The following is a 27,817-nucleotide window of genomic DNA, read 5'->3' as shown; positions in this document are numbered from 1 at the left end:
TGCCTCGGCTCTCCTCACGGGTCATGTCTCTGTAGTCAAGAGAAAAACAGGGCGAGAGGCAGTGAAAGTGAATGCCCAGAGAGAGGGAGGGAGAAACCTTTGAAGAGAGCACACGCGGGCTCCATGGCACTCAGGACAACCTCTCGCCGCCCTCCTCACAGACCGCGTCTCAGCAGATGAAAGCCGGAGCCTCTTTGAGGTGGCGCCCTGGTATTATCTCTGCATCCTGCATCAAGTAATTGAAAGAAGTGAGAGAATGGCAGGGGGGCCTGAGTCACCCTGGTGGGGTTCAGACTCGACAGAAATGAGAAGACCTTTGTGTCGCCCCGGCCTTCCAAGATTGAATGACCCTTGGTGTCAATAGAAGTGGCACTTGAGAAAGTTGGATTTGAAGGAGGAACTATGCGTCCTGTTCGACACTATAGTCCATTCTGTGAAAGCCAGGGTGTAAAGGTGTTCATTCCAGCCTTGATGTTTCATTGCTCACGTGTGTCGAGGGACCTGATCCATTTATGTCACCAATATTAGCAACATCAACGCGCTGTCACATGATACTTGAGCCGCAGCAGTAACACTGAACCGCTTGTTCAGCTTGCTTCTCGATGACCATGTGTTGTGAGCATGTGATGAGTTCATACATGAAGTTAAAATTTGTCTTACTATCTGGTGAACAAGAGTGTTTGGCAATGTGTTGTGGCCCGTTGAACATGAGGCGGAAGAAGGCATATGAGGCCTCCAGAGGGGTGAAGGGTGAGGATGTTCTGTTCTTATTTTGTGACTTGAAGGTGTCAGTACTGTGGTGTTCAGAAGAAGAAGATCAGCAAAGTTCTTTTGGAGAGAGCACCCCCATGGTTTTCCCCAGGAAGAGGTCATGGTCCTGACGGTTGCTTCTGACCTGGTCATTGTTCTGATGTGGGCTGGTGCCCAGTCAGGGAGATGAAGTGGCGAGGACGTCCAGCAGCAGCTCCCATCGTTGTCCGATCATTGAGTCACCACATATGTGAGACTTTTCATGGTCCATCTGTGGGTTTTGTGGAATCTCCTGGGCAGCTTTTGCTGCAGGGAACTTGAGATCCATTTGTGTGTTCCACAATGCTTCGACTCTGATTGAATATGAAACATCCTCAATGCTCTCAATGGATGAGTGTAATCTGCGGTTAAGTCAGTGTCAATGCGCTGTCTGCTGGCTCTTAATCTGCGCTGACGTGGCTTCTAATATGTTGTGCTGCAAGTGTATTATCCTCATTTTCAGATGAACACATCACTGATCCCAGCCGGAGGGGAGACGTTAACCCCTCGTGCCGGGGCCCGGCAGAAACGCTGGATTTAATCAGAGCATAAAAATGTAATCCCGCGCCCACCTCAAGGTCTCACCCCGCTTGTCTCCCTGCCTCCTCACCTCCTCTGGTTTCCAGTGGAGCCCAGCGCTGTCCCTCATGCTCAGCCCTGGCTCCTCCCTCTCTTTCACTGCCTCGGCTCCCTCCCTCTTTGCGTGGAGAGCTCAGCAGTGAACGTTAATCCAGGATTGTGCTGCCCTGCCGTCTGCATCCCGTTGTTGCTGGGAAAGCATGGCACGGCTCCAGGACCCCTGCGCTCACCCAGGAGAGCAGTGAACCAACCAGAGAGCACGAGAGAGGAGAGCCACACTCGCTTCAGCACTGTTGAGCGGCTCTTCACTGACTTTCAATCCCGCTGGCAGAAGAAGAAGGGAGAGACGGGAGGATGTGTCGCAGCTGTGGATGCCAATGAGTGAAGAAACCTTAATCACCTTCTGGGATCCTCCACGACGCTCTGCCCGCTGCTGCTGCCGCCGCTACTCTCAAGAGGGATTAAACTTTTTTGTGATCTCCTTCTGGCACGTCTGAGAATCTCTGCCATGGAGTCTCCGACCAAAGAGATCGAGGAGTTTGAAAGCACAGCTCTGAAGTATCTCCAGCCGGAGCAGATAGAGAAGATCTGGCTCAGGCTCCGAGGACTGTGAGTAGATTCACTTTCTTACTGCTCCGACCAGTGCGTGCTGGCGTGTGTGAGTGGCACCGAGTGGCTGTGTGACACAGTGTGTTCCGAGAGGTGAAAGGTCAGGTCATAATTAACAGATCAATGACAGAGGTGTTTTTTTTCCCCCTCACCGCGGAGAGGAGCGTCTATGAGTGATGACCAGGCAGAATCACCTGTTGCAGATGTTGGGCTGATGTGGTTTTCCACAACGCCTGCAGTGTGTTTCTGAAGTAAACTTTATTTCAAAATAATGTGACTCACACCAAAACACCTGAATAAGTTTGATTTAAAGTGAAAAATATTTTTAAGCAAAGATTTTGATCTTCATTTCTTTTCATTTATTGAATTTTGCTATGTTTTGATTGTTTATCTTCATTTAGTTCTTATTATATATATATATAAAACAATATATACATATAAATATATATGTTATGTATATAAAAATCATTATCAAATATATTACTATTAATTGTGTTTTTTACCCACTATGACAGAAATGTATTTAAAAATTAATAAATGGTCAAAAGCAGGGTTTGGTACGTTGGCGAGCTCAGGAAATAGCTTTTTCAAATTCTGATAGATAAAGAGAAAACTGCATGATGCCCCTGGAGTTAAAACATGTATTTCCTTTAGAGCCAATAACAGAGGGGAAGTGGCTCCGCTGATGTGACAGCTCTCTTCTTGGTACCATAACTCCAGGAAGAAGTTTGATAGCCGATGTTTGAGATCGATTTTGAGTCACGGCTGGCTCCTGAGTGCTGTCCTCAGTTTCCCAGCTCCCAGCCATCGTCTTTGACTCTCTCCCATGATGAAGTACCTTCAGACCTGCCTTCCTTCACACTCATTCTCATTGATTCAACAGTCAGGTCGAATAAATGACAAGAGCACCTGGAAGCAGAACCACCTGGGAGGTGGGAAAGTGAAGCGGTGGTCAGTTAAATGTCCTAAATGGCCACATGAGAAACTGTAACGGTTGTGAGGGCCCATCTTCACAAGAAAGACAGCGACGACTGCAAAACATGATGGGAAATATTCAAAATGTATACTTGCGTAACAAGGACAAAATGAACCTAAGAAGATGAAATTTAATGAAGGATATTAGGAAGTGTAAATATGCCATGAAACCTAGTGGTCAGACTGTCCCCAGTTATGACAGTCTTGGGTCGCGGAAAGAAGGTTGTGGGGTCGATTCTAAGCGCTCTGATTTCCTCTCAACCCGGGGGTGGGAACACCCCAGCAAACACGTTTATTCACTCGTCAAAAATTGTAACGGTAATTTCAGTTCAACCACAGATACAAATGAGCTGTGTTTCTTAAACGTAGCCATTAGTGCGACTCTCCAGCGACGTTAAACACAACTGATAAAGCCTCATCTGGACGACCCAAAACCGGCGCTCACTTTTGAATCATGTTATCCATGCACCCTTCTTCCTTGCCCGCTTTTCCGTCGTCGGGTCGCTGGGGCAGCAGTTTCAACAGGTCGCGCCAAATGGCCTTCTCCCAGGCAACATCTGCCAGGTCCTCCTGGCGGATCCCTAGACGCTCCCTGGCCAGTGAAGAGATATAATCCCTCCACCTGGTTCTGCATGAGCACCACCACAACTGACTCCTCTCAACGTGTAGAAGCAGCGGCTCTACTCCGAGTCTCTCCCGGGGGACAGAATTCCACGCCCTCAATTCAGTTTAAGCATTAGCATGAAGTGTTCCTAAGCGCCGCCGCTCATCATCCGTCCACCTTAAACGTCGCGGCATGTCTGCAGATCTATGCAGTTAGACTGCTAGTCCTCCCGCACCCTTCTGTCACGAGACCTCTGTTTTGAAATCAGCTGAACGGTAGTAACCTCGTGCTATTTTTTTTTTTTTTACATCAAATCTGCAGGGCACTTTGCGGGCTCCTGCAGCGTGCCAGATATAACATTAGCTTTTAATCTGGCAGAGAGCCTGCGCCTGACGCGACAGGCCGCCTCCACAGATGATGGAGATCTGTGTTTACTCGCCGGCATGTGCTGCTGGATCTTGTTGTTGGGACTTGTGCCGTAGATGGGCTTAAATGTTGCGCCGGCTTGGTGACATTTGTCGCATGTGCCGTCAGCTCGTCCTCAAAGATTCAGTGCTGATTGGCCATCGCTCACTTCATACCGCGCGACGTCCGGCGTCGATGCCGTGTTGCGCCTCATTACTCCCCTCAAAAATAACTACTGCTTTATGTTGACCGGAGTTGAATGGCCTCCAATGGATTTCCATAAATAAATTACGGCGCTGCAACCGATCGACCTCGACGCACCCAGCAGTTGCTGCGGATCAATGAATTATTTAATCTGTTGATCGTCTCATCATCGTGAGCGCCCCCTTGTTTGCCCCAGAAAGATCAAATGGCCCATGAAAGTTTGATTCATGGGTTCAAAATAAATACAAACACAGACGTTAACCCCACGTTGACCCTGCAGCGGTTACACACTGGACCTTGAAATGGCTTGACAGTATTTCCTCTCGCTATTTCACCTGTTTACCTTTTATTTAATAATCTGACATTTAAACCCAAAATGCCTCTGGCAAGGCTGTTTCCAGTCAAACCTCTTGAAGCAGACGATATTAGCGGAAGTGTGAAGATTAAAAACAACAAAAAACACAGATTTTTCTTCCGTTAATGAAAGAGTTTCACACTGGATATTCTTCTGATCATTTCCCTTTAAATGTATTTTTCCTGATTATTACAACTCGTTGTCTTGACGCATTGATTTTTATTCTGGTCTTTGTTTTAGGAATATGATTTCTTTCTTGCCAAGCTATGAATATTTTAAGTTGTATTTTCAGTGAAATGAATATATTCATCAAGCCTTTTAATCCTCAGTTTTCCAATGTTGAGCGAGCATTGACTGAATTGACTTTTTTTCTTTAATATTTTCAAAAATAATGAATACTGTATTAACTCTTTATTCATTTAGCATTCTGTTTTTTCATCCAAATGTTTGCATTTTAATATTTAAGAAATGTGCTTCTAAAGACATACTGACAACAACAATAATAATAATAGTGCCATTCCAATAAATATTTAAGTTGCAAAAACAAAAAGTATTACAATAACAACAAATACTTTTCTTCCTGCAAACGTGCGCTTCATAAAGCAGGTGGTTGCCGTGCAGCGCAGCGGCCGCAGGTGTTACTCTGAGGCTACTCTGAGAGTGTGATGGCGGTTACTCAGTCCTAAATATTTGAGAAAGTGCTGCAGGATTTGACTCCCCCATGACTCATCTCGGCCTAAACACATCCGGTTGCTCCTTCAAAACGTTGTCCTTACATGGTTGTGCTTAATTACACCATGTGACCTTCGTAATTACCATAATTCCCAGAGTTTCCATGACCCCTGTCATCCCACACGCTCATTAAGACAGGGCTCCATGTCCAACCCACCCAACACGTGCGCGCGTGTGTGTTTATCAGCACACTCCTAACTGGCCAGTTATTTACCTCCCGGCCTTCACCAGCTCCGCGGCCTGACCTGTGCCGACCCGTGTGCCAGGTCCCGGCGCTGACTGGGTCAGGAAGCTTGCCTCTGCGCAGAGCGCCCGTCCTGAGCTTGCACTTTCTTTCACAGCGCTGCTGGAGAATCAAATCAAGCTAAGTGCCGTGGATTCAGCCTGACTGGAATTTCAATTCCAGCCTGCCGCTGCTGGGCTCCGTCCTCCGGCCCACTCCAGAGCTGCGAGGGCTCGGAGTATGTTAATGCTGCTTTCACAGGCCCGTTGTTATCTCCTCCTGCTGGCGTGGGTGTGTTTCAGGCCAAATGTTAGGCTAAGTGATGATAGTAGGTGTTTGTCAGCGTCACTCAGCGCGTCTCTGCGTGGCGCTTCCGTCCTCTCCCATTATCTTAGCTTACAGCAGCGTGTCACTTGATAGCGCCGTCAACAACTGGTTTGTCAAATGTGAATGTTTTCATATTCAGGCTGAGATGTCACTTCATGCTAATTCCAGACTTCGCTCACCCTGTCATGAATTTCTGCTGCCTTAAACACAAAAGAATCCCCCCGCACCCTCCACCCCCCACCCCCCACCCCACACGAGTGGGTGCCCCATTTACATAACCAACACTTCCTCTCCTTCACAGCTGTTTCATTCTTAAAACTCTTCCGCTGCAGAAAGCAAACCACATTCAGAATGAGAAACAGCATTTTTGTGGCTGACATTCTTGGGACTAGGGCCACAATTAATGATTATTTTCCTTGTTGACTAATCTATTTATTTATAGTTATTTTTTCCATTAGTCGACTAATCGCGATTACCGAGATTACGCAAGACATTAGCCGTCCAGGTGGGCGCGGCGGCGTCTTGGAGTCTGAGCCAGCGAAAAGGGACGACGTTTCGGAGAAGCCACTGGTGGTGAAAGAACGGTTTTGATGAGGGCAGGTTTGCCTTTTAGCTCAGCTCAGTCCAATGATGGTGAGGATCTGCATTTGAGTTGGGCTTCAACATGCCATGCAGTCCATTTTCATGAAATGTTTTTTCAGCCCAGGGTCAATTTAGTTTAACAAGTCCGAGTCTCAAGCCGTCACTCGTGTGTAGTGTTTCAACACTGCTGCATCCAACTGGACAGAAGAGTTCAAGTCAAGATACTGCCTTAGCCAAACTATTCTGTGCATGTAAACACCTCATGATTCCTCAGGGCTCTGAGGTCCCTTGATAACATGCTATAAGAATAATAATACAATACTGTGTCGTGTTTCTGTCTGCTGTATGTTGAGCGAACGAATTTCAAAACACATTTTGTTTTATTCCACAGGCGGAAGTACAAGAAGACGTCGCAAAGGTAAGCCGCCGGGAAAGTGGACGACCTCCCCAACCATCCCCGGCGGGATGAATCAATACAACGTTATTAAAAAGTTCTGATAACCGGGCCGCGCCTCTGTCATCTCATGCCACGATCTGGGGTTAAACGAAGCTACCGGCCAGACAGATTGTTTTGTGTTCGCCCCTCAGCTCAATCGATCGCCACAAACTTGTGCGAGCCGCTTCTGCTGAAGCTCTTCCACAGGTTTCTGACCATCAGAGAAGTATGTTGGAGTGGCGCGGGACATGTATGGCAGGTGTGAGACAGTGGTGAGGTGTGCTGCAGGTGGAACAGAGGAGTTCAAGGTGGAGGTGGGACTGCACCAAGGCCCTTCCTGACGGGTTGACAGATGAGGTTAGACAAGAAGCCCCCTGGACCATGATGTTTGCAGATGACATTGTGATCTGTGGTGAGAGCAGGAAGCAAGTGGAAGATAAGCTGGAGAGGTAAAGATTTGGCTCAGAAAGGAGAGGAATGAAGGTTAGCCGCAGTAAGATGGAATCCATGTGTGTGAATGGGAGGGACCGAAGTGGACAGGTGAAGCTACAGGATGTAGAGATAAAGAAGGTGGAGGGTTTGAAGTACTGAGGCTCAACTGTCCAGGGCCATGGAGAGCGTGAGGGAGAGGTGAAGAAGCGGGTGCAGGCAGGATGGAATCATTGGAGAAAAGTGTCAGGTGTGATGTGTGACAAAAGGGTGTCGACAAGGATGAAAGGTAAAGTGTCCAAAAGGCTGGTGAGGCCAGCAATGTTGTATGGTTTGGAAACGGTGGCACTGAGGAACAGACAGGAGGCAGAGCTGGAGGTAGCAGAGATGAAGATGCTGAGCTTCTCGCTGAGAGTGAGCAGGATGGATAGGATCAGAGGGACAGTACATGTGCTCAGGTGTTTAGGAGACCAAGTCAGAGAGGCTGGATGGAGATGGTTTGGACATGTACAGAGGAGAGAGAGAGAGCCAGTACATTGGTAGAGGAAGATGCTGAGAATCTCTCTGGGAGTGAGCAGGATGATGATAGGATCAGAGGGTCAGCATATGTGCTCAGGTGTTGAGGAGACCAAGTCAGAGAGGCTCGATGGAGATGGAAGGAGAAGGTGGAGAGGAAGGCCAAAGAGGAGATTGATGGAGGTGTTGAAGGAGGACATGAGGTTTGTAGGCTTGAGAGAAGGGGAAGCAGAGGACAGGGTGAGATGGAGGAGGATGGAGATGGTTTAGACATGTACAGAGGCGAGAGAGAGAGCCAGTACATTGGTAGATGAAGATGTTGAGGTTGGAACTGCCAGGCAGAAGGTGGAGAGGAAAAGAGGACAAAAGAGGAGATTGATGGAGGTGTTGAAGGAGGACATGAGGTTTGTAGGCTTGAGAGAAGAGGAAGCAGAGGACAGGGTGAGATGGAGGAGGATGGAGAAGGGAGAAGCCGTAAGAGAGAGAAGAAGAGGGGTGTGGTGTTTTGTTCTGATGAAGAGATGTACGGGAGCGTTTCTGCTGACACAGAGCGACACCAGGCTCTGGTTGGCTGCTTGGTTTCCTGATATCGCTGTAATATTATCACTGTAGCCCACACGAGTCCTTGGGATCTGAGGGTCCACAGTGTACTGACAGGATCTTGCTGATCCTCACACTGTTGCCAGATGAGTAATGGGTCACTGAGCGTGAACATTGACTGGAAGGTGCAGTGGTCGTGCACTGATCTCCACACAGCAAAGATGAGTTTTCTCTGGTGAGGTGTTGTGAAAGTCAACAAAAAGCGCAAGTGTAACGTCTCCAAAGCCGTTTTTCTGACGGAGTGTCGCGGCATTTGGCGGTTGAAGCGTGAGATTGTAATTGAAGGCAGCGCTGCTCGCGCTACTTACCGACGCAGTGTGTGGTCGCTGGCTGTGGTGTCGTGCGAGCTGCTGGAAGCTGATTCTCTCTCACTGTCACCGTCTCTGGGTGTCTCTCGCTCTCTCTCCGCCGGGTGGGTGAGTTCCTGTGTGGAGGAGCCGGATGATTGGCATCTCCATATGTGTCTGTGTAATTACGGCCGGGCTAATTGGCAGAGGGAAACACTGGGACATTGTCATTACTGACACACCAGGACGACCCCTTACACTTGCAGAGGCAGAGCTCGCCTTCTTGGTGGTGGGAGGTTGGAGTGGGAGATGGGGGGCTGAGGGAGAAAATGGGTGTCTGCTATGATAGTCATTTCATTTATCAGACTGGAGTCAGCCGCAAACACATTCATCGTCGCTAAAAATGGACTGTTCTGACACCCAGCGAGCCATGTGAGCTATAATGAGTGGCACGGTGGTGAAGTGGCGCGTGCTGCGGAGGTCCTGGGTTCCATTGGAGCTTGAGGCTGACCTTGGCCCTCCAAAATGGTCACTTAATTCTCAGGAGGTGCCAGAGAGTTTGTGAGTTGTGGTGACGTGTCACAGCCTTTCCAGGGTGTCCCTTCATGCTTGTCACGCTTCAAGAGACCTCAGTGCAATGTGACCCCTCGCATCCGGTAGTTCCTCTTCAAAAATCAAATCTTGCATACGAATGGAATCAAAATGAATATAAATGTGTTTGTAATTTCAATGTTACAACAAGTTACAGCAGCTGTACCGCAAACCTGTCATCTCAGGAAAAGAATCTATTTATGTCTAAATGTTACGCATTGTTGCTTTAAAGTGTGCAAAACGGCTGCCTTGCGCCAAAACGCTCTGCTGAGTCACCGAAGCATGTAAAGGAGCTTTTGTTACAAGAATTAGAAAGAGAGGAAAACTCACACGACAAGTCCCATAATGCGCGGCAACAGTTGTAGCTCTACACTCTCACCACGTCCCCGCGCCCCCCACCTCTCCTCCTTAAGTCATCAGGACAAGAGTATTTGCGTCTCAGCGGTTTGTTGTGGCCCTTGTGCTTCACACCCTGCCACCTCCTGCCGGTGGAATCATCCTCTGCGCTTCAGAGCGGCGTGAAGCTTCTGCAGCCATGCGGGATATTTAAAGACAACACAGACAGTCGACATGGCGACAGCTTTCACAGAGACTAGATAGATATAACTTATTTTAAAACTTCAATACAGATCTATTTCAAGCCTGGGTATAATCTGGCTTTATATTTAGCGAAACGTCGTGTTTGTGCCGACGCAGTCGCTGCATATTCACCAGCCGAAGCTGCCGGGGAGCTTGAAAGGAGGAAGTTCGTTTAGCAAACAGGGATAATGAAGCGCCAGACAAAAGAGACCTGCCAGTGTCTTGGTGGCTGTTTGACAATGACACAGTGAAGGAAACGGCGGGACTGAAGATCAGAGCGCGCTGACATCACGTCCTTGTTTGGCCGAAGGAAATCCAGGCGCAGTGTTATCAGGCTCCTGGCTTGTCTTCCCCTCTATCATCCTGATAATCTGAGAAATTATGGTTTCTGTCTGGATCTCACAGAGCTCCTCTCCAACAGATGGGATGTGAGCGTGTGTCCACTCTTCTGTGCGTGTCGCAGACCTTCTTAGGTGACAAACCGCTGCACTCTCAGTTTGGCTGCAGGCGGAGATGCTCCCACAGTCGGGCCAGTCATGCGGCTGGCGGCGACACATCACCACCACGATGCTCAGTTCCGACACGACTTTGCAAAGTGCAGTGACCTGCAGGTGAACCGGCGTCTCTGGAGCCAGCTGAGTCATCGTCCACCTGTAACTTTCCCTGAGCCTGTGTTTGTCTGGAATCCTGAAGTGAGCTGGATTTGCTGAAATGTAATCACTTGTTAATAATGTATGTGGCTGCTTTTTGTCAGTGCACCTGCTCACTAATGTGACGGGGACCTTTCTCACTTATTATGGTTATGGTTATTCATGGGTGCAGTGGTCACTAAGGTGTCAGGCAGGTTGCCACAAAACACAATGACCAAGTGGAAGAAGAGTAAAAATGCTGGGAAAATTAAAATGCTGCAAAAAGCAAATTATATTGTGAATATTTTGGAGTGTTTCCTGGCCCATCCTCTACTGTGTTTTGAATATAAACTGTATTTATGTACAACTCTTTGTACCAAATCAGGGCGTTGGTCCATGTGTGGAACTGGATTTTTCAAGTTTGATGGTCTGCAGTCTTGACTCCACCACCAAACTGGGCCATACACAAACAGTGACTTATGGCTGTAGGTCAAAGCGAGGCTCAGCAGAGAAGGTTGGTAGCTGACACAAGAAATCTCTCGTCCATTAAGTTTAGTTTTGTTGTTTATTTCCGTTTTGTCAAGTGAAGTCAAGTCTCCTCGTCAAGTCAAGTGAGCATCAAGTCGAGGCCCGTCTTGTCAAGTCATAGTCAAGCCAAGTTGTTGCCTTGTCTTGTCAAGTTAAGCCAAGTCTTGTCTCGTCAGGTCTCCTCGAGTCATCCTCAAGTCACTGTCTCATCAAGCCCAGTCTTATCTGGTCAGGTCTCCTCTAGTCATCCTCAAGTCACTGTCTCATCAAGCCCAGTCTTATCTGGTCAGGTCTCCTCTAGTCATCCTCAAGTCACTGTCTCATCAAGCCCAGTCTTATCTGGTCAGGTCTCCTCTAGTCATCCTCAAGTCACTGTCTCATCAAGCCCAGTCTTATCTGGTCAGGTCTCCTCTAGTCATCCTCAAGTCACTGTCTCATCAAGCCCAGTCTTATCTGGTCAGGTCTCCTCTAGTCATCCTCAAGTCACTGTCTCATTAAACCAAGTCTTATCTTGTCTTGTCAAGTAATCCTCAAGTTTTTCAGTGTCTAGTCAGGTCACGTCTTGTCAGGTTTTGTCCTCCTTTAGCGTGTGTTTAGTCCAGACATGGACTAAACCATGTCTGGACTCTGATCCTGCTCTGTCTCCTGGTTTTCGGTCCAGAGTCTCGACAGACCTCACAACATTATGGGATGGATTTTGGAGTGCGAGGAGCAACACGTGCTCAGCAGTGTGAGCCTCAATGGTTTGCTCTGTTTCATGTACATTTGAACTACTACAGTTATTCATATTCGTCTCCTCTCCATGTGGATGTAACACAAGTGAGGAGTGTGTGCGAAACGTTGGCTGCTGTAGCCAGATCTGGACTGTTATTACTGCTTTTTCATGGGTGACTTGTCTATAATTACCAGCAGTGTTTGCTTAAGCTACTCTTGTGTTTGATGGTGTGATCTTCTCTAGTATCCGTAACTCACAGCTTTTACGGCCCAGCCATCCTCACAGCCGGAGTGAGTTATGGATGCCTGTCAGGTGGAGGCAGCCTTGGATGAAACAGGCCTCGCTCCAGTGGTCACTACTGGTGCTCAAGGTTGTCAGAACCTGGAAGGTTCACACTGCTCCTCAGCCTTGTGCAGCCTGGGTGTGTGTGGTTTCTCCAGAGACCGCCGTGTTTGTTCCAGTCCTGGATGCAGCTCGCAGTTGCTGGCAGTCTGGACTCCTCTGAGGCGCTAAAGGCCTGGTCACCTCATTATTTTGCGCATGATGAAGGTGTGTGGGTTGACTTGGCTCCTCAGGCTCTGTCGTTGCTTGTTTGTGTTTTTCTCGCTGCGAGGTTGCCAGATCCTGTTTAGGAATGTGTTGCGGTACGGAGAGAGAGTAGGTACTAAAAGACACGGTCGACCAACGTCAGAGAGCTGGTGGCTGAACACACGCAGAGGTCTCAGTTGGCATCAGGGAAACCAGAAGTCCAAGACTGTTCTGGACTTTTCACTGAAGGAGTCAAGCCCAGAATCTGGCTTTGCTTTGCAGTGAAGAGGCCGCAGTATCTGCTTGACATTGAAAGAATAACCTGTGAAATGTTGAACATACAAGAGTGAGAACAGTCCCAAGTGGATCCAGGAACTACACTGGTGCAGAAAACTGAGCGAAACCTTTCAGGGCGGTTTGAAACGGGCTCATTCAGAAGTGGTTCGACTCATGAAGGATTTTCTGGGTTCACCTTAAACAATAACACAGCATAGCTCAGGCGTGTAAGAAAATATCGACACGCTCAAATATCACAAAACAGGATTATTTTTGCTGAAGTATTGTAATACTGGGTTGTCTGATATTCTCATGATATTTAAAGTTGTCTGTATCGATATTTGACACATGGATGCTTGGATATGCTGCTGCCTTTGTGACGTGTAGCTCACTGGAGCTTGTCTAACTGGACTGACATCACATTTTCTTGTACACAATATTGTACTGTATTACTGAATCTCTGCCTGTTTCTTATTACAATACAATACTTACATGTATCGTATCGCCACTCCTATATTGGGATACGTAAAAATATCAGCCCTAGTTTAGCTACAGCCTTGACAATACAACGCTGTGGCAAAAACCTGCATCAGTCCTCTCAACACGATGCCAGGTGCCACTGGCACACTGGAATGTCATGCAGTTTCTGGGCGTTTTGGGGTTCACTATCCCACGATGAGTGGTTTACAGCAGTGGTTCTTAACCATTGGGCTACGAGCGCCCCCTAGAGGGCGCTAAATGTTTTTTTGTTTTGCACCTCTGGGCCGTGAGATGCTCAGTTTTAATACATGAGCCACGTATAGTGGCAGTAGTGAGTCACTGACTTGACTTGTCAGCTGCAGATCTGTGATAGTGACCAACTATGAGAAGTTCTTGAAAAGAAAGAATTATGAAGAAAGTCGTGGCGCCCCCAACAGTTCAAGTTTTGAAAATTAATTAGAACTTTTTGTGTCGTTTCTTACTCATTTACTTGCATCTTCTTTGGAGTTTAAATATATTATTTTTTATTATTTTATGATATTTGGACATGGTTTTATTATATTTATTTTACTCAGAATTTTATTCCGTTTTTCCAATTTTCTCAACAGTTTGCATCAAGTGTATTTTGAATTTGATGAACATGATTTGCACCTGCTTCTGCTGCTGGCAAATATCTTTGCGATGGTCACGTGGTTTCATGTCAAGTCACAAACTTTTGGTTTGTTTGCGTAAGTATATGGTTGTCGATCACAAATGAAATCAAGAGAAATGAATCAGGGTCCATCGGTTCTGGGGAAGGTGGGCCCCAAGATCTAATGGGTTAAGAAGCCCTGGTTTACAGAACCGCTTCTGTGACACACAACAAGGACGTGACACTTGGTCGTGACAGATCACAAGCATATGCTGCGACGATGGCGTGAATATGTTGATGCTTTTGGCTGCGGTGTTGCGGTGAACACGTCCTCCTCATATAAACTGGCTGCGCGGCCACGTGACTCTCCCAGGAATATCTCCCGCTAATTCTAGAATGTAAATGGGCAGAGTGAGAAAGTAAACTTTTGGCAGCGTGTTGTGAATGTGTTGCGACGGACAGGGTGTCTGGGGGTGTATGGATTGAACAGTGGGAAAAAAACACTGGCGTTTAAAGGAGAAAAGAGTCACAATGGCAAATTGAACCTCTTCGGTTAATGTCAGTAATCAGGGAGGAAATCTTGCAGGCGTTGGCTGCTTTTCAAGAGCGACCCATTATACGCCATTAATCGAGCCACCGACTCTCTTTTTTTTCCCTCGGTTCAGGACCATTTGTCAGCGCAGTCATTGAACTATTTATCAGCCATGATTCATTTGCTGCAACGGAGCCAAAACCCTGTTGGTGCAGCTCCGAGAGAGAGGAGAGGCACTGGGCGGCGAGGAGGCAGAAGGACTGGCTGGCTCTCCTCAGCTCCTCCGTCAGTGCTGCTGGATGAAGACATGTCCATGTGGTATCATCATCAGAGGCTCAGCTAGCATCGAGCCGATCTCTCCTTCTGTTTCCGCCGAGACGAAGAAACGCTTCTTAAATGGCCCCCTCGTTGCAACAGTGACACCGCTTTTAGCGTGATAGCATAGTGGCTAGCTTTGCTTGGACGCAAATATAAACCAACGCAGCTCATAAATAAGAAGCTAATGTCACGAGAAGTTTCGCTGTTAGCTGACGCCATCTTTATTGTCATTGGTTTTGGACGTAAATCGGTGACCTTTATCCTCATTTTCTCTTCTTCAAAGTCCAGTTCTGGTCTGAAATCAATGGTGCATGTTTAACTCTCGACAGCTGCTGCAGAGATTATCGCATGTATTTAAATAAACACAGAAAATAAGCTTTTTAAAGTAAAACTTTGGCTGTAGTTAAAAGCGAGGCTCAGCAGAGAAGGTTGGTAGCTGAAGCCAGAAATCTCTCGCCCATTAAGTTTAGTTTGGTTGTTTATTTTCGTTGTGTCAAGTGAAGTCAAGTCTCCTCGTCAAGTCAAGTGAGCATCAAGTCGAGGCCCGTCTTGTCGAGTCATTGTCAAGTCAAGTTATTGTCTTGTGTTGTCAAGTTAAGCCAAGTCTTGTCTCATCAGGTCTCCTCTAGTCATCATCAAGTCACTGTCTCATCAAACCAAGTCTTGTCTTATCAGGTCTCCTCGAGTCATCCTCAAGTCACTGTCTCATCAGGTCTCCTCTAGTCATCCTCAAGTCACTGTCTCATCAAGCCCAGTCTTGTCTCATCAAGCAATCCTCGAGTTTCTCAGTGTCTAGTCAGTTTATGTCTTCTCAAGTTTTGTCCTCCTCTAGTATTGCCACCATTTTTTTTTGTCTGGACTGCGATCTTGCTCTGTCTCCTGGTTTTCGGTCCAAAGTCTCGACAGGCCTCACAACATTATGGGATGGATTTTGGAGAGCGAGGAGCAACACGTGCTCAGCAGTGTGCGCCTCAGTGGTTTGCTCTGTTTCATAGCTTTTTTGCGTAAAACTTTGTTGACATTTTGGCACAACACTGAAGGGATGTGTTCTCTTGGTTCCGGATGCTTCTAACCCAGCGGTCTCATACTGACCCAGGTTGTTCCAACCAATCAGGTGTCTGCAGACTGTATTCAGTTGATTGTGAGTCTGGTGCTGCTGTGGTCCGAGCAAAGACCTGCACCCAGTGTGGCCCCTTTCCGGGTCAGTTGGAGACCCCAGTTCTGATCTGTCGGTCCTCTCTTGTGCTCCGGGTGTACAGCAGACTAAAGGTCAGTCCAGAACAGTGAAGAACCTCTCTGAGAGTGGTGTTGCTGGAGCCCCCCCACATCCTTCTGCCCCTCCTTCCCCTCTTCTGCTGGTACCTGGTGATTAGAGGGGTAATTGCCCGGCTCAAATGAAGCCTCGAGCTGGAGGTAATTATATTGTCTTCAATGGATCCCTCTCCCCCCATTTACCTCCGTCTTCCCTTCACATCGGCCGCTGTCTGAAGTGACCGCCTCATTGAGCATGATTCATGCCGCCTCGCCCGCTCGCAAAGGTGAGGTGAGGCACAAATAGATGTCCAGCAGAACACCATGTTATCACAGGTTGCACATGTCATGGCGCGCTGAGTCGGCGAAATCTTGCCCGTCATTGTTGGGAGGGAACATATCCGGGGGACGTGGAGACAGGAAGCGCAAAGTGACGACAGGAATGTGAGGCAGACGCACTTCACCTTGTCCTGCTGCGGTCAGTGCGACAGATACGTCTCCGTCCTGGTCCCCTGGTTGCACAGGTCCAGCAGGATAAGTGCTGCAGGTCTCCTGGTAGATAGACAGTGATCTTCAGTGACCCCTCCAAGGTTGATTAGAGTCCACCTTCTATATTCCACCGTGGCAGAAAACCGTCTCCATGCTGGGCTTATTCCCCGGTGCCAGTCGCCAGACTCCAGTCCTCTTCCTGTTATCTGTTGAGCCAGTCATCTTGTCCTTTATTTACCCTCCCTAGACACTTTAAATTGAGGAATGCTTTGTGTTTCCGTGGCCTTCCAGCTGAAGGTCGACTTGACTCCGTCACTTCAGTCCGTCTGACTTTTGATGTTGGAAGTTTTGGCTCCTGCCTTCAACGACATGCTCCGTGTGTCGGTTAACACCTGTGCTACGCCGTTGAGTTCAAGTGTTGCAGCGCTTGTTCCTGTTTGTTCAGAGGCTGGTGGCGCTTACTGATGGTCGACCCTGAGGGAAGTGATGCTGACTCGTGTTAATGATGTCATATTAGCCGTGGCTACTGATGTCAGAGGGAAGGAAACATTAATGAGAGCGGCGACCGACCGTGATGAACCCAGTTAAGTGGAACCTCTGCAGCGGCTTCTGGCGGTAAGCTAAGCGTGTCATCCCTGTCTGAGAGCAGCAGGTGCCGTCACTGCACTCCAGCAAACCTCGGGATGCAGGTCAGGCGTCTTCTCTGGTGTCATGTCGGAAGATTTCGTCTTTGTGGTTCACTGTGTGTGTGCTTTGGCGAGTGTCTGGTGTCAGTGCTTGGTTGGATGTTGCTCGCGAGCTCAGGTTCTAGTGGTTCTCAGAGACATCACCCCTTGAGGGTGTCTTGTTATGGAAGGCCATTTGCTGGTTCACGTCCGGCGTATGTCTCTTGTGCATGTGTTTCCTCCATTTGAAACCCTGATCCTCCTGGAAACATAAAGCGGCGTAGATAGAAATGTGTGCACCATTGATTTGACTTCTCTATTTTTGGACGTGGCTCCTGCCACCAATAACAATTTCTTATTGTACTCGAACTACCAGTAAACATGAAATGGTTTTACTAGTGAGCACACTAGTGTGAGACTAGGTGATACAAGCGAGGCAACATTATCAACTAGTAGTGGAGTTTTGTGTCAGAGCTTAAAAGCTTAAAAATGTGCTTGTTTCTGTCGTCTGCGACACGTACAAGTATCTCAAAACTGTACACAAAAATGTAGTGCTTGTAGGGAGAAGACAAGGTTGATATGGAATTCATGACCAAAACGTCTTTCCACATCCTGACTACTACGACTATGACGACTTTGAGTACCACGTTGAATACTTCTACCACTACGACTACTACAACTATGCCGACTACTATGATGACTATGATAGCTACTGCTTTGACCAACAGTTCTGCCGCGAGCCTCTCATGGATGCTTGAGCTTAACATATATTCACCAGACTTAACAGATCTTCTTTGGGGGAAAATGGAGTTGACAAAGGTCATTCCAGCACACGGCGGCGACCTTGGCCATATGTTCGCATCACACTGCCTCCACAGGAAATCAGGGCTGACGGACACAAACCTCTTCAGATACAATTTCAGATGCAATCCATAACAGGACAAGCTTCTGCTGTGACATCACTTCAGAAGTTCTCCAGGTCTCCTCGTGTGTGTGTCCGTGGTGACGCAGCTGCACATAAATGTGAGCGAGGGTGTGTACACTGTGTGGGACTGCGGTCGTTAATAAAGCTAATAGCGTCCTTCTCACTTCCTCGCCGCCTCGTATCACGCTGCACTGCGAGTTCATTTCCAGAAAAGGGTCTTTGGTTCTTCCTGCCAGGCTCCTCTCCAGGGCCGACTTGCATAGAACCAGGCGAAACTGTCTGAGAAAACAAAGCTGCAGCAGAAGAAGCAGCTTAAATGTCAACACAGATAAAGGAAAGCCTGCCGCTAAAAGGGGTTGCAGTCTGACAGAAAACGCTTGCTGCTGAGCGACAAATAACATGTTTCGCTTGACAATGCCAAATCCGTCAGTGTGCTGAGTTTACATAACTGTTAAGCAGCAAGCGAATGCAGAACTCCACATCACTAATCAAGCCATTATCTCCCGGGCAACCATCCAGCGGAGGCTAAAAGCTTCAGTCAAAAATGAAACATGATGTTAAATCCCAGCTGGGCCGAGCCAAAACACCCTGTCAATGTTCTCAGCCTGGCATGTGATGTACAGTGGCCCTGAGGTGCAACACAACCGGCGCAAAGTGTGAGCGAGTCGTGCTCCTCGGCTGACCCCGGTCCTGCAGGGTCCGCGAGAGAGGGAAACTGGAACTGGGGTTCCCTCTGTTCAGGAGGCGGAGCCTCACTCAGATCTGGTCGAGTGCTGCAGAGGAAGCTCCGGACTAGAGCTGAACTCGAACCTACGAGTCCACCGTGTTGTTGTGGGAGTCATAAGTGATAACCAGTTTCTCCAGTTTCATGTGGCTTTTCACCAAATGAGCCGCCAAACTGGCTATAGCTTTGGTCAAGTTGCTGCTGAGATGACGGTTTATACAGGAAATAAGAGGAAAAAGTAAGAACTATTCCAGCGAAATGGCAAAATATTGGTCAAAGACTTTGACCTTCATTTAACTTTGAAACATACACAATAAACTTCACCGCACGTGCTCCAAGGCGGGGCGGCGGGGCTTGCAGCAGGTTCAATGGCGATGTGAGTCGTGGTCCACCATCAACACGACTGACATGACTCAGCTCCACATTTGACTTTGTCCATCGCTAAACTAAAGGTCTGGCGTGTGGCACATTTCGATCTACGCCGCTTGATATTTCCAAGGGGATCACAGTAAAATGGAGGGATGTGAAAAAAAGACATGCACAAGAGACGTACGCCGGACGTGAACCAACAACCTTGGTACACACAGGGATGAGCTTTAACCGCTACAATGCCGCTAAGTCACGTGAGCAGCTGTTCAGGTGAAGCCTTACAACCTGACATGTTTGTAGCATGTGGCTCCATTCAGCAACACAGCAGAAAAATGGGGCTCTTAGCCTCTGACTGGTTGTCTTAGACTGAGCCGTGTTGGCTGTCGGTGCTGTTCTTCATGGCTTGTTCTGGTGTCCTCATCCAGTCAGACCCTGCTGGAGACATTCTCGAGGATGGACTTGGTCCTGAGTGAGAGGAGAGGAGGCTGTTGTGTTGTGCTGTCTGACAACAGCATGTTTCTCCTCCTCATGTTCCTGTTTGTTTATGGAGACATGGAGATGATTTTTACCTGAGACTCACTGATAATGTGAGTGAGTCAGAGTGGCTAATTGGCAGGTGTGAGTGAGATCATCAGGCGAGCAGCACAGGCTTCATTCAGAAGTCTATTTGGAGCGTTGACATTTAAGTCGTGGTGACGAGCGTTCATGAGTGCGCGGCCTTTACAGCACACAGGTTGGATTTGTTTCCTTGACCCTGTAATCCCATCTCCAATCACCTTTAAGCCTTCGTATCAGGGGTGTCCAAACTACGGCCCGTGGGCCAACTGCGGCCCGCAAGAATTTTTGAAAAGAGAATAGAATATGGAGTGTATTGCACTTCTTAGTTTTTACAGCAAGCCAGTAATTTCGTCTTTGTCGTTCGCTGTAAGTGCTTTGGTGAGTGTCTAGTGACAGTGCTTGGTTGGATGTTGCTCGCGAGCTCAGGTTCTAGTGGTAAAGAGGCTTCTCCAGCTCTGGGAACACCAGTGGCCCCAGGTCCTCTCAGAGACATCACCCCCTGAGGGTGTCTTGGTATGGAAAGGCGTTTGATCACAAGCTTGACATGTACCACCAGCAGAACTCGACAATACACTAGTAGCACCAGTGGACATGCATTTCTAAATAAAAAAAAGTGTTTTGTTGTACTAGAACTTCTAGTAAACATGACATACTTCTACCAGTGAAGTTTTTTTGCACACTAGTATGAGACTAGTTTTGTGTCAGTAGTATTCCTAGTAAAGCCTAAAAATGTACTAGTGATTGTATCTGTAGTCTGCTGGTAGTACAAGTATCTCAAAAGTGTACGCAGTAGTGCTTCTAAGGGAGAAAACAAAGTTGATTTGGAATTCATGACCAAATCCTGGTTCGTCCTGACTACTACTACCACTACAACTATGATGACTTTGACAATCATGTCTAATACCACAGTTGGCAGAACCAAAGAAGCGCAAGGTAGAGAGTGAGTGCAGAAGATTTCAGAGACGGCGGGAGAGTGAGTATTTCCTCAGAGAATTCAAGGAGAAGTGTGTCTGTTTGATCTGCACTGAAACTATAGCAGTTATTAATCTGAGGCTGCCGTTCTGAGACTGAGCTACCAAAGCTTTTTCTGAATAATTATGTTCAACAATATGACATATTTGTCCACTTTTAATAGATTTTTCTTGCTTTAATACTCTAAAGTCCAGGCTAAGTACCTCATGTCCCGTTCGTGGCCCGTGCTGTATGTTTACACATGTGGCCCTCAGTGAGAAACGTTTGGACACCCCCTGCTGGTGGAACTCCCTGAAGATGTTTGACAGCCCTCGGGCTCACTCCTGGTCACATGATCACACTGTGCCTGGTCAAATGAAAACTCTGTCCTCATCAAATAACAAAACCTAATGAGCAGTGACTGAGCTCTGAGTCTGAAGTGCTGAAACCATCAGCTACAGCTCAACACGCCGTGTCTTCAGCTCAGACTGTACGAGTCAAGGACGTTTCCAAGTCCTCAAACTCTCTTTCAGCCTTCTGTATGTTCCCGCCTGTTTACAATCCCGCTCATTCAAAAGTCGCCATGGCAACCACAAAGTTACATTGAAAAGAGGAAGGATGAAAAGGGAAGCGGATGCTTGTCGTGGTGTTTAATAAAGAGCCGAAACAATAGTAGAAATAATGGAGAGAAGCAGGCAGGAGCAGATCACGTCAGATGTTCAGCAGAGGTTTGAGCACATGGCAGCAGAGGTGTTTAAGAGAACATAGTGAATAAATGCAGAGAAAAGTCTTGGTAAACGTCTCTCTGTTTGGACTGAACTGCTGCGGGAGGACGGATGGATGCCTGACAAATGTGTGACTGATGAAAGATTGATCATGCGCCTCGGTCAAATAATTAACAACGGGCTGTGGGATGGATAAAGACCAACGGTAGGAAATGAATGATCAATTTAATAAGGCAGCGTTAATTATTAATGCTTTCATTTGTCAGTGAGGAGAGCGGCGCTTGGGCCGCGACGCGAGCAGATAGATTTTTTTTCCTGTTAAAGGTTTTTACATTATGGAGGGCAAGATGTGTTGGCAGGAAGTCCAGAGGCGACACGTGTCACCGTGAATGGAAAAGCACTGGCGATGACTCTGGAGGGCCTCATTTGGGGTTGTTTTCATTCACCGACGCCTGAAATAAGACTCTGTTTCATCAACGAACGCCTGCCTCTTGCCACCGTTTTCCTCTCATTTTGGATGTTGCCCTTGTGCATCAGTTCTTCCTATTTCAGGGGTCAATCTTAGGGAGATGACCCAACAGAAACTAATCCCAGTCATGCAGAAATGTAGCCGTCCTTTTCAAACCGTGTTTCCGTATCCATCATGGGGCGCAGCCCAGAGTCAAGAAGTATTGATGATGTTTGAGGCTGTTAAATATATCGCCACTGGAGGAGCTACGTCTTCTTCCTGTCTCATGAGAGCTACGTAGCTGCAGCAACACTGCCCTCTCTCTGTTTCCAGTGGTACTGCTCCGTTTGCTCCTCAGCACCAGCTCGTGTTGAGCCACCATGACCAGGCAAAGCCGAGTCACGGGTTGCTGAAAGTCTCCTGACTGAACCTTCATGGTTCCACAACCATCCCTCCAGCAAACACGCGTGGCTCCCGCAGAGCCGCAGTTTACCAGGGGTGTCACCAACCACGAGGAGGGGCCTCTGCTCACACTTGTCCCCGCCTGTCCCCAGGTTGAAGGACGGAGCAGCGATGACCTCACTCACACGGCGCACCACTTCTCAGCTGTTATTGATTAGTGAGTGCAGAAGTGTGATGAGGACAAGGACGGTGACATGTCACCTCAGTATCTCCACCCCTCGGCTGCGCTTCCTGCCGCGTGGGTGGTTGAGCTGCGCCACAGATCAATGTCCTCCTTCCTCTGGTCCCAGCACATATCAACAGCAGCTTCTAAACAAGTTGGATTTTTGTGTGCAGGTGACCTTTGGGTGACCTTTGAGGGTCAGGGGGAGAGTGGTGGTGGTTTGGTGTGGAGATGCTCTGTAGATCAAGTGACATCATGCATGTCATGGTGAGCAGAGGGGCAAGTCTCGGCCGTGGAGCTCTTCCTGTGTTGGATTACCAAGTCTATTCCAGACTCTGGAGTTTAGCCTAGTCTATTTCAGGTTTACTATTTTGTCCAGGCCTATTTTTGAATTTCAATTAAACAAGACTATTTTGGACTGACAGGTCTATTACAGACCTTCTAGTGTTTATTTATCATTCTTCACTTTCCCAAGTCTGTTCTGGATGTACAGTAGGAGTTTGAGTAGTGTTCCCCAAGTCTGGTCGCTATTCTACCCAAGTCCATGTCACTCCTGGGTCATTCCCTGAGTTCACCAAACCTGTTTGGACGTCCAGGTTTAGTTTCTAGTTCACCAAGTCTGTATTGGAATAATTGGTTTACCAAGTGCACTGGGGATGTCCAAGTATCCCAAGTCTGTTTTGGATTTCCCAGCTTATCGAAGGAACCAGGTCTATTTCTGACTCGCTGATTGACTTGCTAAGTTTATTTTGGACATTTGAGTTTTTACTTTGTACTAAATCGTTTATTGTAGGTTTCCAACTTCCACTTCTCTAGTCTCCCCAGTCTTTTGAGAACCCAGGTGTATTGACCCAGTTTCATTTTGACTTCCTAGTTAGTCATTTCTGGACTTTCCAGGTACATGTTTTCTGGTCCTCTCTCCACTTCATTAACCTACGCTGAGCACTCATTGTGTTAATGACATGGCTCCACTCGTGGTTTGTAACCACAATGCCTGGATTATAATAATCCGAGTGCGATACGCGTTGTTGTGCTCAGGCTTAAGGTCCAGCAGATAATCTAATTACTGGCGCTGTTATCTCGACCTCTCCAGTATCATCGTGTTAGCTCGATGACCTGTGAGTGCGTGCAGTGCGCACGTGCATGTCCCGCTCTCGCTTCATTTGCTGGGGAGATGTGATTACCGTCGCTGTCCACTTGCTCGCCTCCCAGTGGCTCCTCTCTCAAAGAAACGGTCGGAAACTTCACTCACAAGATCCACTTCTGGATCCACTTCTCCGCTCCAGAACCGCTGTGTTCCGGCGAGGGGGAAATCACGTTCGCCACTATCATGTTCGCCACTAAACAGAGACTCAGACTCTTGACTGTCTTTCCAACGCTGTAATGTGGTTCTTTGTTTGTGTTCTAGCTCTGTTGTTGACCTCTCAACAAAGCTAGCATGCTAGCTAGTTCCTCCGGAGCAAGACGTCGACTCCTCTAAAGCTGGCTGAGTTCATGCTCCTCTTCCGTTTCAGTCAGTAGGAAACGGGACACCGGGGTTAGTTTCGGGTCGGCCCATCCGTCTCGTGTTGGATAATAAACAGATGAGTTGTGTTTCCTTTGAGCTCACCGCTCACAAACACACCCGCCCTGTTGGCCAACCATCTTACAGCGACGTCCCGGCCCATATCTAGAACCAGGCTGCAGGAGGTTCTGGAAGTCAGTGCTATTCTCACCCGTCTGTCCTCGGTACAGCGCTGTTACAGCGCCATATTCCTGGCGTGTTCCAGGAGCGGCTGCGACCCGCTGACTTGCTCTTGTGTTGCTGTTGTTAGCGCTGGCCACCTCGCTGTTGTTCAGCCACGAGCTTCATGCCGCCCAGTGATGTTGATGAAAACTAGAGCCGGTCCGTTCTTCGAGCTCCCGTCCCTCAGCGCCGCTAACAAATCTATCCTCGGCCCAATTATCACCCTCACTTGCTGTGAGGCTCATTCCACTTACCAATTCAAAAAATGTGTTCTTCTTCTCTGCTCATGTCCAAACCTTGGCTCATTACAGCCGGACAATCTTTCTACTGTATTCTCATGCCGTCCGCCTCTAAGTCATGAACCAGTTGTGGTGGCTGAAAACGACCAGCAGAAACAGGAGAACATGTCCAACACATGAACTCAGGAGCTGCAGGTTATTGGTCCTCAGAAGAGCCATGAATGTCCCAAGTCAGATCTGTTTATGAAAACTTCCCGTTTATTCATAAATGTTTTCTACTGTGAAGGTCTTGATCTCTTCATGGTTCACCAAGGAAGGTTTTCAATTGACGTCACAATGCACTTCTGATCCTGGACTGGTTCCAGACCAAGGCTCTTTTTTCAGCAGTTGTAGAGAGCGTTAACACTGGAATCTCGTACTGCCTCTGTGAATGAGGCAAAGGCTCCTCTGACACCTGCCAAGTGAATTGTCAGCCCCCAACACGTTGGTCAAGCCATCCATCCCTGACTCAGCCCTTATTCTATGGATCAAGTCTCACTGAGGTTCTTCCCGTTTCCCTTGACTGAGCGAGTTAAATCCATCATGTCAAAGCTTGTCCACTGAGCCTTATCTTAACCTGGTACCACCTTCAGCCAACAACCTCCAGGATCCACCCTCCGTTCCTGAGAAATCCTGAGGAACTGCGGAATGAAATCTTGTGACTCACGGTTTCACTGCAGTTGCAGCATGAGCCAGTTCCAGGGGTGGTGCCGGCGTTTCCCGGAGCGTTCAGTCAGATGTTTTCCCGAAGTCCGGCCGACGACCAACCACCAGTGACCAGGATCAGTTCGGCACGTTTCCTGTGAGCGTCGTACTGGAGTTATTTCCCCCCAGTGGAGCTAAACCAATTATGCTAGCTGCTAATCTGCGTTGGCATGGCCGCCGAAGGTAACAGCCTGTGGCCAGTCCCCGGTGCACCTCAGTGATATTCTTAGCTCAGTAAGATGTTTGAAGCGCCACGCGGAGTTCGACTGCTGTTGGAGTGGCTTTGATTTCTGCTCATGAGCCATTGTCTCCGTCCACAATGTTTCCAGCCTCAGTCGCCGTTAATGAAGGAGCGATGGAGTTGAACTCTTCTGCTCCAGGGGACCCTGCTGGCAGTTTGGTGATGAGAAAGCGTTTTTCTCCGTGACACGTCAAAGCAAAGTCCTGATTCAGTGCTGCGAAAGGGAGCCGCTCTCAAAATTGCTTTTCCAAACTTGGCTGCTGCCCAAGGCCGAGAGAAAGACGGCCGTTTGCACACACTGGGCATGAGTTTTCCTGGGACTCCTCTTGGGTCTGTTGGGAATCACTTTTTGTCAAATGAATAAGTTGATGAATGACCTTTCATTAACTGGAGGCAGCCGCTGGATTACTGACTGATCCCTTCCTCGGAAGCAGCCGCGGCGCACCAGGTTAGCTGCCACGTCACGGGCTCACTGGAGCGCTGCTGGTGTGAGATGGGAGAGGCCAGACCTCTTTCCAGGAAGTCCAGATCCCCTCACTGATCTTAATTTAGCTCTGACTCACTGCTCATCGCTGGAATTAAGGCCTGGCAAACTGTCTCCTTCAAATGTACCGGCTACGATGCTCTGCCGAGCCACTGGGTGTGTGTATTACCTTTGTTTACCCAGAGTTCATCAGTCCGCTCACTCTAGATCAGTGATGCTCCTTCAGTTTATTTGACTCGTTCCAACAATCGCCGAACTGTAGGATGATGTTTTCGCAGAGACAGGAATTTAAACAAGCCTTAAACATGAAAAAGAAAATTCAACGGGAAGATACACAGAGTTTTCTGACCACGAGGCCCCTATGTGAACCTCTGGTGTTGACAGCGGAGGAGACTGGAACACAGTCCTCTAGTTTTCTTTTTTTGGTGACGCACGCTTTCTAGATTTACATTTGGGTCAATAACAAAGTAATGTTCATTGTTTTGTTGAGATTAAGAAAGCGATATGGCAACAGAGTGGTGGCGAACAAGCTTGTCCTGTGCTAAGATAGCTAACACTTTGTTTAGATTTATTTCATTTTATCAGATTATACAAACAGCTTCTGATCCTGAGCTGGATTCAAACCCTGAATCCTCTTGCTGAGACAGCAGTTCTAACCATTGTGCAACAGTGTCATCTCTTAGTTGTTGCTGCAATAAAAGTGGATCCAAAAAGCACGGCGTGTCCCGACATGTTCCGGCGGCTGCTACAGCACCTTGGCGCGGTAGCCTCTCGTCGCCATAGCCCAGCCACTACATGCCTCACCACTCAGCCCACCTGACCCAGGCTAGACACATCGCCATGGCAACCCAACCAAACACAGGACAAAGACGATACGCACCTGCAGAAGGGTCTACGTTTTTGTTGTCAAGCCTCAAGGCTGTTATTTATATGAGCACATCTGCGCTATGTGGCTAACTTCACTTCCTTCTCTCTGAGGCCCTTTTCTGTCTGCAGCTCCTAAATGGCCTGGAGGCACGAGTGCGGGTCAGATTCTGTTCATTTGTCTGCGGACTCTGGAGCGCCGTCGCTGTGAACTGGTCTTGCCGTTATTTGTCGGTTCGGCCAAATGTTGATCCAGATTATCTTTGCCAATGCTAGACCTGCATGTTTTAATCTGTGGGATTACATAACGCAGCGCGTGTTTGGGATTATCGTCCGACACATGCCATGGACGAGGAACGGGTTGATGAGTCTGTTGTGATTTGATGTTGGAGAGATAGAAGATGAGATTGTGATGTTGACGGTGGACGTTTATGGTACATGGCGAGGCGGCGCGTGACACGCTCGGATGGCGGACGCAGGTCCGTCCTTCCCCACGTGAGCGGCAGCAGTGACGGGAGCAGACTCGCCCGGGCCGATTAGTCCAGCTGAGTGGATGTGTGTCAGTTCAGGCCACTGAACTTTGATCACGGGTTTGACGTCGACTATATCTTAGCGGGCTCCAGGTTCCACTGACGCTGTGATGAAAACGTGGCTGGAGTGAGACGCACCCTCGGCAGGTGAAGCCTGAGCTGGGGCTCGGATCCCACTGCAGTCCAAAACATCATAATAGTAATATTCAAAATCAAATCAAATCAATAACCCGCAGGCTGAACATGAAGTCAACACTGTGAAGCAAACAAAAGTGGGAATGTTTTCCTCACATTCCTGTCTTTCATGGTGTATCCTTATTACCAACTGTAGCCATTAGAGAAAAGGTGACAGGCTTTTTGGCTGCCCAATACTGTGCAGCATTTCAGATTTCTGACTGATGGAAATGGATCTTAATGTTCCTCAGTGCAACCCTGAGTTCAGTTGGCAGTATGGCAGCAATACGACAGGCGTGACAGTGAAAAGCCGGACGCGTTACGAGGCGCTGCTGGCGTCACCAAAGCTACAAATCAAGACATACAGCGAGGTGCGAGTGTTATTTATGGCAGAGGCATCTGATGTGAGTGACCTGCTGCACCTCCCTGTTGTATTCATGTCCTACTTACCGGATCGCTGTGTGTGAACGCCACGCTCGGTGACTCAGTCCATCATATGTTGAGTAAAAGCTCGAACAGAAGCTTGAAAACACTCCCTCCCTCCGTAATGTGCCGCTATCTTCGGTCTGAAGTGACACAAAGCAGTGGCGAGAACAAGCTCTCTGGAGTCCATTAAACCCTTCATT

The 27,817-nt window shown here is 48.1% G+C and overlaps 1 protein-coding gene across 8 annotated transcripts in view; it reads left to right on the top strand.

Annotated features, from left to right (window-relative positions):
• The window catches only part of pde1cb (phosphodiesterase 1C, calmodulin-dependent b), an 86,706-nt gene that overhangs the window by 31,817 nt on the left and 27,072 nt on the right, over positions 1–27,817 (top strand). Inside the window, exons 1-2 of one of the 8 annotated variants that reach the window (XM_053882264.1) lie at positions 269–1,977; positions 6,776–6,802. The exons of 6 other annotated variants lie outside the window; for them this stretch is intronic. In XM_053882264.1, coding sequence (XP_053738239.1) covers positions 1,877–1,977; positions 6,776–6,802 — 128 coding nt within the window. In that variant the 5' untranslated portion in view covers positions 269–1,876. Of the gene's footprint in view, positions 1–268; positions 1,978–6,775; positions 6,803–27,817 lie in introns of those variants that run through there. One more of the 8 variants, XM_053882265.1, reaches the window with a different exon arrangement.

This window comes from Synchiropus splendidus, chromosome 13, assembly GCF_027744825.2.
Source record: "Synchiropus splendidus isolate RoL2022-P1 chromosome 13, RoL_Sspl_1.0, whole genome shotgun sequence".
NCBI lineage: Eukaryota > Metazoa > Chordata > Actinopteri > Syngnathiformes > Callionymidae > Synchiropus > Synchiropus splendidus.
This window is presented reverse-complemented; position numbering and strand designations above follow the sequence as displayed.